This window comes from Coregonus clupeaformis, chromosome 1, assembly GCF_020615455.1.
Source record: "Coregonus clupeaformis isolate EN_2021a chromosome 1, ASM2061545v1, whole genome shotgun sequence".
NCBI classification, from domain to species: domain Eukaryota; kingdom Metazoa; phylum Chordata; class Actinopteri; order Salmoniformes; family Salmonidae; genus Coregonus; species Coregonus clupeaformis.
In genome coordinates this window covers 27802746-27816651 of record NC_059192.1, presented here as the reverse complement: position 1 = coordinate 27816651, position 13906 = coordinate 27802746, and the positions used below count along the sequence as shown (strand labels likewise).

At 42.3% G+C, this 13906-nt stretch overlaps 1 protein-coding gene across 2 annotated transcripts in view; it reads right to left on the bottom strand.

The window, feature by feature from the left end:
- Positions 1-13906, bottom strand: part of LOC121571931 (heterogeneous nuclear ribonucleoprotein L-like) — an 81263-nt gene that overhangs the window by 8881 nt on the left and 58476 nt on the right. For both annotated transcript variants that reach the window (XM_045216237.1, XM_041883731.2), the window contains exons 2-6: positions 9311-9429; positions 6821-7058; positions 3443-3528; positions 3110-3206; positions 2911-2983 (exon numbers count right to left, since the gene is read on the bottom strand). In XM_045216237.1, the coding sequence (XP_045072172.1) occupies positions 2911-2983; positions 3110-3206; positions 3443-3528; positions 6821-7058; positions 9311-9429 (613 nt within the window). The remainder of the gene's footprint in view (positions 1-2910; positions 2984-3109; positions 3207-3442; positions 3529-6820; positions 7059-9310; positions 9430-13906) is intronic.

Genomic DNA, 13906 nt, shown 5'->3' with positions numbered 1-13906 from the left:
CACACACACTCTACTGAAATGCTGCATGGGTGTAAAATGATAAGGGGGATTATTAAGTGAGAGAGCGCTCATCAGACAGTCAAAGTGACCTTCAGTCGCAGATTAGGGGCGTACAGCAGGGTTCACCGCCCTGTTTGCAGTGCCAGCGGAAGCCATCACCCCCCCTCCCACCATCTCACCCTATGCACCCTCCCTCCACAATCATGCCTCAAACAGCATCTATTATACCCTGAGATCCACCCCCCACGCCTCACAAAACCCCTCTCTCCTCTGCTCGTCCTCTGGGGGGGAGAAGAAGGGAAAACTATCCATCATTAACAACACCCTCAGAGATACTGTAGACCCATGCTGTGCACTCAACCTTTATTTATCCAGGTAAAGTTACCAGAGAACAGATTTGCTTTGCCAATCATGAGTCCCAACTGGTGCACTGAGCATGATAAGAGAAATAAACCACTGCTTCTCTTCTTGGCTGACTTCCTCCATTTGTTTGGAAATGGTCCGTTAGAATTTCAGTTTAAATGGCTAGTTATTACCCCACCCAAGTCAAATTCTATTTCCTCCAAAGGGGCCAGGGGATGAGAGTCATAGCAAAGTCTTCTTGCGGAGGACTATTAGCTAAAAAGGCAGCTAATCTTCGCTGTGGGCAACAGCTATATGAACCCTGCTTTGGCTAAGGCACCTCACAGGGGACGTGATGTCACAGAGAGCCTCTCTGGCTGGTCCCCTTTGGGTGTGAAAAAGACACCATGTTGTTGCACGTAGAGCATCGAGCACTAACATGTTGTAACACCATGTTGACACCTGTTCCTAAATGCCAGGTATATAGGTTCTGTATAAAGACAGGTGATACAGACCGGATGATACAGTATATACTGTAGGTGTGGGTTACTTCATTATACAGTAGCTGATAGAGCCATGACTTATAGTTATGCTGATATACAATCCAATACCCAGTATAATAAAGGTGTGAGGGAGCTTTAAAGTGAATAAAAGATATGTTCCTCTAAGGTAAGCGGAGCGCAGCATGGTACTGAAGCTTTGAGAGATGTCCACAGAGGACGCTGGAGATACATTTGAGTGCCGTAAGAACGCCGCCCCAGCAGGAGGCTAACTCACTCTCACTGGGCTTTCAAATTTGTTAGCATATCGCCTGAGTTCTCATTTAGCTATGCAGTAAAGGGAGATATTAATCATAGGGTGAACCCACTAAGCAGTCGACTATGTCCCATGGTTAGTTTGAGTAGATAGATGCACTAGGAGAAAAGGGGCTGACTTTCACAGGGAAATGACTTTCAGATAGTGATAGAGAAGTTGGGTCTCTGATAGAGGGGCTCCAGTTCTTACAGAGCTGTGACTTTAGTAAGGATTTAACTCTAAGACTTGGGACTTAAATTGCAGGAGCTGAGACAATCATAAAAGGAACTGTGACTCTCTTTATCCACACAATGTACTTCCATTAACAGTGCATTCAAGAATAGACACTCAATGTTCAGGATTTTATCTAAACAGTTCTCTCTGCTACAGTAGGCATTTCAACACATAGACACTGACAGAAATATTATAATATAAAGTAGAGCTTACAGTAGAAGATAGTGTCACCTTGGTGTTTAAGTAGAATACAGAGCAGAGATATTTTGCATATTGTCTGACTTAATAGAATACATATCTCTGCACAGCCTAGAAGACAAAGAGAGAAATACACTTATGTTCCAATGTCCAGACTAGGGATAGTATAGACTAATACATCAATATTTCTACTACTGATTATTTGGTGTAGGCCGTCATTGTAAATAAGAATTTGTTCTTAACTGACTTGCCTAGTTAAATAAAGGTAAAATAAAAAAATTAAATTGGTGAGGGAATATAAAGGGTTTTAACCAGTCAGATCACTGACTGAATAAGATCAGGCCGCAAGCAATAGAAGAAAATAGGTCCAGTCTAAAGAGTCTAAAAGCAGTCAGTCCTCCAGCCATGAGGTGGCACTGGCGGGTTGTCCTGGGCGTGTTGATGTTGAGGTTGCATGAGGTCAGGATGAATGAGTAGTCTCTCTCCCTCTCCCTTGAGGTTTGGGTGAAGATGGATGCATGTTGCTGTGCAGGGTCAGCCTGTCGTCCATCCCTCTTTTTTCTCTTTCTCCCTCTGTCTCTCTATTCCCATGGGCGGCAGGTGCAGGCTTGTGAGAGACGGATGTGAGAGTGTGTTGCTTGGAGAAGGACGCGCAGTGGGTCGGTCTTGTGTTGGCTTGGTTGACTGCAGGTCTGTGGTCCATACTGGTCCTTAACCACCTCCCAATAGGGGATGCTACAGTCACAATGATGACTTCACATAGACAGGGTGGGATTGGGGGGGTAGTAAAGAGGGGCAGCCAACAACAGGCCATATCTCTGCTATTTTTTCCAACAGCATCTTTGCTACTATAACATTTCTATAGTTAAATAAAAATAAAATAAAACCACTGTGCCCTCCTCAGCCTCTGACTCAGTATCTCTCTGTCTCAAGTTAGCACATGTTAAAGAGAAGTATCACAATTTCTCTGTCTCATTTCAGCTGATGCAGACTAAACTCAAGACAAACAGTCCAACTCTCTCTCTCTCTCTCTCTCTCTCTCTCTCTCTCTCTCTCTCAGCTCAGCGCGGATCTATCTACAGCTTGTGAGGAATGAGAAGAGAAACAGCCACACTTCTTTGATATCCTTACCGCTCCTCTCCTGCCGTTCTGTTTGCAGCCTGGGCAGATTTCAGATAAAGTGACTAAGTCAGAGGGAGGAAAACCTGACTCTGCCCTGCAGGCTGCCCATGGACACTCTGAAACAATGAGAGCCCTATATGGCAGCCTGTAGCCCTAACTCAGCAGCTTCTACACAATGAGAGCGCTCCATAGCCTACAGAACAAGGTGCAGAATCTTACCTCTTCGGACCAGGTAAGGCTTTGTGTAGTCCCAGCTCTCGTTGTCATTTCTGATCACGTTCAAGCGAGTTGGCTACAGGAGGGAAACAACAGATATGTTGCATGCTGAGGCTGATCATCAAGAAGTGCTCCGGCGTTTTAAACAAAATCTAGTTGCTAAGCATTATGTATGTATTGTGTGTGGTGAATATAGACTTACCCTTGCATATTCTATTTTTAAGGTGCAGCAGCCGGCGTAGATGTCGGCTCCATTGAGAGCAGCCTTAGCTTTCTGAGCGCACTCGATGGACTCAAATGTGAGGAGGGAGAGTTAAGGACAACAGCAACACAACCAAATAACCTCAAGCCTCAATGTACAATTACAAGTCCCCAGATAGCAGTTATTAAACCTCTAAAACCATCAACAAAAACAAATCTACGCTCGTTGAATAATTTGACCTGGGGATGCCTTTCTTATGGCCACACCCTCCACCACTCACACTCACACCCTAACAGCCAGCCAGCCAGCCAACCAGCTAGACAGAAAGGATATTCCACCATGGCCTGGATGCCGTTGCGTTTGAAGATGACGATGCGCATTACACTGCCTATGGGGTTGCACACTGTGTAGAGAACATCCTTGGAGACAAGAGATGGAGACACACAGAAGGCTTTAGTCAGCTCTCACCAAGGCTGCAGCTGGAAGATAAATGCTCCAATTAAAACTGCATTTCTCCCTGATACCTACACCACCGAAGACAATATACCAGCCTGTGACAAATTTGTTCACAATATTTGAGAGGTTACTGTGTGAAATTGGTGGAATAATGAGAACGAGTGTTTATGTGAGACTTCAATAAAGTAGGAACATCTGTGTGTGCTTAGAGTAGAGAGGATGCAATCTGGACGCAGGAACCTATATGCTATCCATTTATTTAAAGTACCATTGGTCTTGATATAAGACACTATCTATGGCATTGTGTCTGTCTATAAGGAAGCGTGTATATATCTATGTACATACATCTATCAGTCCTTTAGTGTGTGTTGTCATACTTCTATGCTTGTATGTTCTAACACAGTGTCTGTGTCTCTCTAATCAGACAATATGCCTCTTTTTGACTCAATAATAACATCATTCAAACCTATCTAGGTCTTTGCACATTTATCTTGGTTGTGGCGTGTGTTATTTCCTCTCTGCTCAGCTGGAGTGAGACAGCGTAAGGCTTGATGCTTTCTCAGCCTATTTGTGCATCCATATCTGAGGAAGACTGATATACCTGAGCTTCCTGGTATTCTTATCATCAGCCTAGGGCTGTCCTTGACTAAAAAACATCTTGGTCGACCCAGAGTAGTCTGATCTTTCGACCAATCGATTGGTCAAAATTGTAAAACGTGTATTTTTCCATATATATATATATAGACACATCCTATGTTAAAACACATAGACACATCCTATGTGTTTTAATCAAATCAACTATATGCACTGAGCTTGTCTGATGCTTTAAGTGCACTGTTCGATGAAATAATTAAAGACACACAGATGACTAGAGGCAGTCCGACCGCAATTTATTTGATTGTGCCGGGCCGGGCTCAGACTTGTTGCGCTATGTTAAAAAAAAAAGGACAGCAAGTGACTGTGTGACTAGCACCCGTTGTCTCTCTCTCCTCTCTGCTGCAGCAACCACCACACACCATCAGTGTGTATAGCGCAGCCTGTGTTGCTGAACCTGCAAAATAATTACAACCATTTCTGACTGAAAAGTTCTGTTATCGAAATCCCTCATTTGTTTGGTTGCTCAGGAGGTAAAGGGGAAGTCAGATGTGTGGAATACATTTGAAAATACTGGAGATCAAGAAAAAGAAGGTAAGGAGCGCTGCGTGCATATTATGTCTACCAAACAGGTGCTGTTAGATTACTGTAATGAATACTCAGGGAGAAAAAGGTGTAGATTCATGTGCAGAGTGCGGCAGGTGTTTATTACGCCTTCGCAGAAGGCAGGAATCGTGGTCACAGGCAGGCAATGGTCATACACAGGTAGGCAAACAGGCAGGTGAAACAAAACTAGGACTGAAGGCTAAAACTGGTTCTCACAAACGAGCTAGGAAAAGGCTTAGTAGAGTCAAAACAAACAACACCTCACAAGGCACAAACAGAAAGAACTGAACTAAATAAGGAGCTGATGAGACCAGGTGAGTAACTAACACAGGTGAAATCAATGAACAAAAATGAAAGACAGGGCTACGTTCAAGAACACAAAGAAACAGGGCTACGTACAAGAACACAAGGTGAACTAAGAAAACAAATAAGTCTCCCGAGTGGCGCAGTGGTCTAAGGCACTGCATCGCAGTGCTAGCTGTGCCACTAGAGATCCTGGTTCGAATCCAGGCTCTGTCATAGCCGGCCGCGACCGGGAGACCCATGGGGCGGCGCACAATTGGCCAAGCGTCGTCCAGGGTAGGGGAGGGAATGGCTGGCAGGGATGTAGCTCAGTTGGTAGAGCATGGCGTTTGCAACGCCAGGGTTGTGGGTTCGTTTCCCACGGGGGGGGGTATGAAAAAAATACAAATAAATGATGTATACACTCACTAACTGTAAGTCGCTCTGGATAAGAGCGTCTGCTAAATGACTAAAATGTAAATGTAAATACAGAACCTTACAATTACAATATAATTTTTCTGACTGTTTGGAACAATGTAAACAACACTAAATAAATTATAAACGTACCAGAGACTCTATTGTAATTATTATTTTATTTATATATTTGGAAAGCCTTTATTACAGCAAAGACTAAAAACAGTCGCATGCATTCGTGAATGCAATTGCCGATATGGAACGGTTTATTTATTGTTTACACTAATTATTCAAGGGTCGCTGTGTTATTTTAAAACAAAAATACTTGATTGCATTTCAAATCATGAATGACTCGAATGCTGTGTTATGATATGAACGAATGAATGATTGTTTGATACAGTAGCCTATATAAGTATTGAAATATTGGCCTAAGTTACGGTAAGACTAAACAGGATGCGCTCTTAGGCCTACAGCTCGATGGTGGTTATACAAGGCTGCTATATAAGCATACTAATGATAACGACATTACTTATTATAATAATGATGATCATAATAATAATAGTAATAATAACAATAAGAAGGAGATCAAGAAAAAGGAGGGTTATTATTATTATAAATATTATTTTTCTGACAATTTGGAAGAGTGTAAACAACACTAAATAAATGATAAGTAATAACAGAGAGGCCGTTCTAACAAAAAAAAGTGTAAAGCCTTTATTACAGCATACCAAACAATCATCCAGTCGACTAAATGGGGTCAGCCCTACATCAGACACATGCTATCTGAACACTACAGGCACCGCGCGGAGAGCCCTCTCTATCTATCAATACAACCTGAGAGGGGGGGGGGGGAGAGAAAGAGAGCAGTGGGAGGTGAGAGAGAAAGGGGGCGATAGATGGGGGTATGGTAGGAGATATGCACAAACTCAGGGGGAAATTAACCTCGAAACAGCCAAAAAAAATTTTTAAACACTACTTTCTAAATGTAGCCTCTCTGCTCGCATTAGGAGAGAGAGGTAGACAGAGAGAGAGAGAGAGAATGAAAGAGAGAGGGTAACATAGAGAGGTAGAAAGGGAGTGAGAGAGCAAGAAAGAGTACAAAAATAAATCCTACAGTTCTATGATAATACCCAATGCTTATGATTCATATATTCACTTGACTACTGTTAACATGGGCAATAATGAGGTACTCTTGGTCTGTACTGTTACCATGGTGAGGATATAGTATGCATACAGTGCCAGGAGGGTGGCACGGAGCAAGTTAATTACTGTTACTGCTGTGATGCTATTGTGTAATACAGTATGAATTTTCAGCACTGACTCCATGCCAGGAGTCACGTACTGTTACCATGTTCTTACCGTGGTGATGGGGTAGAGGGGATTCTGGATTGACAGGAGCAGGACTTTGTTGCCACTGTTGGGGTTGTCTGAGTTGGTGGGCCGGGTGATCCTCTTGCTGGTGGAGTAGTTGAAGAAGGCCTGCTGGCCTGCGATGTAGACTGCCTCGCTACTGCCACACGCCACACACTTATCAGCACACTCCACCATCTCAAACTCCACCAGCGCCTGCCGCTTAAAGGGCATCATCATCACATAGCTGCCATCAACACAGAACAATAAGGAAGTCCATTAGAATTCAATTCACTGAGTAGAAAATTGGTCTATTACTCTAAATGGACTGTGGCTCAAATGACACCCTATTCCCTGTCTACTGTAGTGAACGACATTTGGTGGCAAAAGTAGAAACCAATTGGAAATAGGGTGTCTTTGAAATTTGGCCGATGAGAACTCATGTCCTGAACTGACAGAATTAAAACTCTGCAAGTTTTGAATGTAAAACATTTCCTAGTTAAATTCTGAGGTTATGGGTAATTTTCAAACAATTCTCCCAGAAAGCAAACGGCTCTATTTGTTTGTGGTGCTTTTTGTTTATATTTTCAAAAACATTGCCTAAGTTGGCTCAACAGAAATGCACAAAAACAGAAGAGGGGAGAAACCGCTGTTGTGACAATACTATAGGCAATGCTGGTCTAATTGGATAGTTACCATCGTTTCCACAGTTACCATGGTACGGTATGCTGTCATATGCTGTTTCCGCAGCTCTCATAGGGTTGATGGGATGTTACGTGATGAATATTGCACCACATAATGAGCCTGATTAACACTGAGCTCTCTCTATTACTCAAGGTCTCTGTGAGGTAAAAGCTTGGTTTGGCCACAACCAGCTGTGTGTGCTGGTGTTTGTGTGTGTGAGTTGATTGTATACAGACTGAAAATGTTTGTGTGTGTCTGTGAGTGTAGCTCTTCAAAGGAAGTGAGTTCAGCCTTGTTAGATCACTGCTTCAGTACATGCTGATGTAATGTTTTATTTCTACAGAACCACAGTGACTTAAACAGGATGAAAGGCAAGTCACTGGGGAGGCCCCGAGGGGAAATGGCTCACACATATCTACACTACATTTACATGATCCACGTAGCATACACTCTTATCCACAGTCTTCCAAGTGCATATTTCCAATTTCTGAAATTATCTTTTTGTTTCAATGTCTTACAATGACGAAAACAGGGGGTTAAGGGGTGGGGGGCACAATCAGTTGTGTTGTGACAAGGTAGGGGTGGTATACAGAAGATAGCCCTATTTGGTAAAAGACCAAGTCCATATTATGGCAAGAACAGCTCAAATAAGCAAAGAGAAACGACAGTCCATCATTACTTTAAAACATGAAGGTCAGTCAATCCGAACTTTGAAAGTTTCTTCAAGTACAGTCGCAAAAACCATCAAGCGCTATGATGAAACTGGCTCTCATGAGGACCGCCACAGGAAAGGAAGACCAAGAGTTACCTCTGCTGCAGAGGATAAGTTCATTAGAGTTAACTGCACCTCAGATTGCAGCCCAAATAAATGCTTCACAGTTCAAGTAACAGACACATCTTAACATCAACTGTTCAGAGGAGACTGCATGAATCACACCTTCATGGTCAAATTGCTGCAAAGAAACCACTACTAACGGACACCAATAAGAAGAAGAGACTTGCTTGGGCCAAGAAACACGAGCAACGGACATTAGACCAGTGGAAATCTGTCCTTTGGTCTGATGAGTCCATATTTGAGATTTTTGGTCCAACCGCTATGTCTTTGTGAGATGCAGAGTAGGTGAACGGATGGTCTCTGCATGTGTGGTTCCCACCGTGAAGCATGGAGGAGGAGGTGTGATGGTGGGGGTGTGCTTTGCTGGTGACACTGTCTGTGATTTATTTAGAATTCAAGGCACACTTAACCAGCATGGCTACCACAGCATACTGCAGCGTTACGCCATCCCATCTGGTTTACGCTTAGTGGGACTATAATTTGTTTTTCAACAGGACAATGACCCAAAACACACCTCCAGGCTGTGTAAGGGCTATTTGACCAAGAAGGAGAGTGATGGAATTCTGCGTCAGATGACCTGGCCTCCACAATCACCCGACCTCAACCCAATTGAGATGATTTGGGATGAGTTGGACCGCAGAGTGAAGGAAAAGCAGCCAACAAGTGCTCAGCATATGTGGGAACTCCTTCAAGACTGTTGGAAAATAATTCCTCATGAAGCTGGTTGAGAGAATGCCAAGAGTGTGCAAAGCTGTCATCAAGGCAAAGGGTGGCTACTTTGAAGAATCTCAAATATAAAATATATTTTGATTTGTTTAACACTTTTTTGGTTACTACATGATTCCATATGTGTTATTTCATAGTTTTGATGTCTTCACTATTATTCTACAATGTAGAAAATAGTAAAAATAAAGAAAAACCCTTGAATGAGTATGTGTGTCCAAACTTTTGACTGGTACTGTATGTGGGTGGATTCTTACCATATTGGCCCAAACTTTTCCAGGGCCTCCACCAGGTCAGCCTCCACCACGGCCTCACACAGCCCCCTGACATGGACCACCGGGGACTGGGCAATTCTGTGGGAGTCCTCCCCATTGTCCTGCAACACACACACAATATTGGTTAGAGCTCAGAACAAATACAATACCTAGAATAGGGGCAGAGGTTATGTTGATCATAAATCAACTGACAACTCAAGTGCAATGCACTGTATAATAGCTATCTAAAATAGTAGTCATTTTGAAAAGAGTGGATGTAGGGAGGAGGTTTCAGGTTGAATAATTTAACTGCAGCTCAAAATGGATGACCTCCAGTACAGCCTAACCTTCCCTAACTGGGACTGTACCCCTCTATGTGAGAGAGTGAGAGTGCATCGGAAAGTGCAAATGGGTGCCTTTTCGTCCCTTTGATATTTTAAGTAGAAATTGTGCACCAATATTGCATTTTAAAAGCCTGTTATATTAAATTAAGTGCCCTTTCATGTAGACCACATGGATAATTCAATACATCTGATTTTTAATATGAATAAAGACTTGATAAAGTGCCAAAATTCAGCACTTTGGCATGTCTCTCCATCAAGCCTGTCATCTCTAGGAAGATTTTAACCCACTTAACCCCAACATTTCTCCAAGTTTCACCATCATTGTAAAACCCTAGTTATTTTGTTGCTTTGACAAAGTCATTTCTGAAGATTATTATTTATTTCATGTGATTAGTGATTCATTTATTTTATGTGATTAGTGTCCCTAATTTTAAGGTCAACCCTGTTACATGAATTGAATTCTCATTTTAATTTGGTGAAACTATTCCTTGTTAAATATTTTTTTCAAAAAAAACATTGAACATCTAATAGTCAAATCATAGTGTAAAAGCAGGTAAGCTGGTTCTACTCTTTTTGGCAATTATCTGGTGTTTTGTGGTGCGAAAACTGAGAGGGTCGAGCATAACACGTCAACCCTGTCACCCATTGATAGACAGGCTAGAAATGTTTTAACAATTTCCTTTTTTTTGTGAAGCTTACATTTAATTGCCACTCCCTGTTGCGCACAACTTCTATTCCCCCTGTCACAAGGGGATTTATGGCTGATTTAAGATGAAATCGTCAACCCAGTTATGGTCAACCCTGTTATTTTATTTGGCACTTAATCGGCACTTACTATAGTATTTTTTTAATTTAACCTTTTGAGATGGGAGAATTTGTTTTTTATTAAGTTGAGCATGTGCTCTTTATGATAGAATGTTAAAATTAGGTGAAATCAAACAGGTTTTTTTTGGAACAGGGAACAGGGATTCCCAACTGAACTGAAGGGTTTGAAGTCCCATTAGTTCCACGGGTGCAAATGGTCAAATCAGCAAAAATGCTCTCATCTTTAAAGGCATGAGCAAGATAAAATATTTAGAAGAAAAACCATGGCGTGCTCGGGGAATCTCAGATGAGTCTTTATTTCAGGCTGTAGCAACAGAACAATGTTTACATTACCTCTGTGATCTAATAGGCTCAGGATGTACAGTAACTGGGCGGGGCTGAGCTGGCTTTCTCTAGCGGTAGTGGGCGGGACTCTATCTCTCTCTAACAGTGATATGAGGATGTTGAACATGCATTCAGTGTATGACATGCAGGAATAACGGTCAGGACCTATGCCCAATGGACAAGGTGGTTGTGTAGCATAGTGTTAAAGCTCACTCCTCTCTTTCAAACACCTTTCTCTGATTGCTGTTGCAATACAACATCTCCATCCCAACAAAAACCTCCCACTCTTCCCTTTCAGATGTCCTATTCCACTCAAAGTCTATGAGGGGGAGCCAGGGACAGAAAGAGGAAACAATGCAGAATGGGGAGGTTGAAAGGTAAAAGACAGCACTAAAATATACTGCTAGGGGGAAACGAAGATATGTGAATAGTTAAAGAAAGAGAGGCAAAGAGAGGGAAGGTTTTAGTTATACAAATAGAGAGCGAGAAAGAGAGAGACTACAGCCTGTGCGAAGAGAGCGAGAGAGAGAGAGACTACTGACAAGGCAGTAAGATTAAAACCTTACTGGCAGGCTCTGTCTCCAAAATGAGATTTATTTCAAATGGCCCACAGTTCAGTCTCTGCAGACTCTGATAATCTATAATGAGATTCACTATATATCACAGAGTGTATCACACATCACATTAAATAATGTTATTCTTTCTATATCAATGTATTCATTCCCAGGGTCATGGAGAAGTTCCATTCCATTCTCTTTCATTCGGATAAGGGGGAGGCAAGCCTATATCATAACAGTGTCTCTGAGCTAAAGAACCCCTTAAATGACTCAGCTGCTTGGTGACAATCAGGTAAATAGAATGTGGTGGCTTTAAGTGATGAAAATAGCGGAATAACTCCTTCCCTTCTCCTCTTTCTAGCTTAGTCGGTCCTCTCCTCTCCCCCTGTTTTCTCTACATTCCTCATCACTTCTCTGTGAAATACCAACCTAGTGTGCAAGGATCAGTTGGCTACCCAAGTGTGTGTGTGTGAGTGTATGTATGTGTAGGCATGGCCAGATGGTTGCCAAGGTTAAGTGGCAGTCCAATCCATCAGCTGACTCATTTTCCCAGAGCGCAGTTTTTTTCAGTGTGTGATAAAGCGGTGTATGAGAGTGGCCTACTGGCCCTGTATTCCAGCTCATTCCTCACTCAAATCCTGAATAATCCCCACCACAGCACAGGTGACCAGGGCTAAAATTAGGTTAAATTACTCTTACCTTCTCACTCTCTCTACAGCACTTTAGTTTTCTCTCTCTTCTCTCTTATGATGTGTGGATCCCACTTTTTTGCCGATGTCCTCAGCCTATTGTGTGTGAGTGTTTTACCGAATGTGTGTGTGTGTGTTCACTAAGCCCCTGGCAGTCTCATAGGGGGGTGACCCCCTGGCACACAGTTCTTCTACCTAGATCCAAAAGGGGTTCTCCTATGGGGACAGCCTAAGAACACTTTTGGAACCCTTTTTTCTAAGAGTGTACCCTCACTGTGTGTGTGTGTGTGTGTGTGTGTGTGTGTGTGTGTGTGTGTGTGTGTGTGTGTGTGTGTGTGTGTGTGTGTGTGTATGTTCCTCTCCCCTCTCTCTGGTATTTATAGCACATTTCAGGAGTGGCTACAGAAAAAATTTAGGCCATGCAGGAAAAGAGCTGTTGCAGTGTATTGTGATAGGCGATTAGCTTCCGATATGGGAGGTGGTACTGGGAGGTTGATGGTGTGTGTGTGTGTGTGTGTGTGTGTGTGTGTGTGTGTGTGTGTGTGTGTGTGTGTGTGTGTGTGTGTGTGCGTGGCTGCTAATTATAAACAGCCATCAATTAGATGACTATGTGAAGAGTGATTGTCCTACTACAGTATGCTAATAAACCAGGAATCAATAAAAATGTTAAATTATCATACAGCAAACATTTATTGAATTTCATTGACTTAAATATAAACGCCTTAGTATTACATTAACAATACTGAAAGGTGTGCAAGATTGCTGATATATTCCTAGATATCCCTAGATATCTTTGCTTTCAGAATAGCTTTTTTTATTGCTATATCTACAAATTTCTATTTTGTAATAATCAATCCATGATTAAAGAGAATTACAATGAGCATGAGCAGTAATTAAAGTGGCAATTACTAAATGGCATATTTTCATATATTTCCCTCACTGTAAAGAATAGGAAAATTGCATGTGATTTGATGATGATTCTTTCAACCTGATGTTGATGATGTTTCTTTCATCTTGTGTAGTAAGTAACAATCAACTCTAACACCAAATAATCTAACACCATTTACAATTGCAGTAACCAATGGCAAAACATTACAGCAAGCTTATTCACCTTCAGCATAAACTCTAACATTAAAGCTCAATGTGTGGAAAACATCCCAGACAGGTCAATGTGATAGCAGGAAAAAAAAGGTGTAAGGCCTATCTTTGGGTTGGTGTCGTAGGTCTTCAGTTCAGGCTCTATGGTGATTCTCTCTTGGGGATAGTATGGTACATGGAGAGGCGAGGGTCTCTCTGAAGGGCTGTGTAGGTGTCATCCTGTATGTCATCATACTCATCAAGGTCACCCTCTATGTCATCATACTCATATTATCTATGCTCTCCTTCTCACTCACATCGGAGTTCAAGGCATTATTACTGACATTATGGACTCTCAGTGTATCAGCTCTTCCTCCACAGTTTATCTTCTTCAGTGTGTATTAGCTGAGGACTAGAAGTGTTCCAGCTGTCAGGACAGCCACCACCCCAAGTACAGGAGCCAAGACATACACTAGTCCATCATCTGTGGCGAGGTCCCAGGTAGAGTTCTGAGCTCCAATCTCATTCTTAGCCTCACAGAAGTACCGGTCAATGTACCCAAGACTGACACTAAGGATGGTGTTACTTTCTGTTTCTCCCTGTAAGACGCTCACTTCAGTTCCGTTCCTTTTGTACCAGGTGTATTTTTCCACTGGTGGGTTGGCATCACTGCTACAGGTCAGAGTCACTGAACTGCCTTCCACTATTTTATTCTGAGCTGTGCTGACTGTCACAATGGTGGACCTTGGAGGATATCTCGAGGCTAACCAATACACAGGAGTA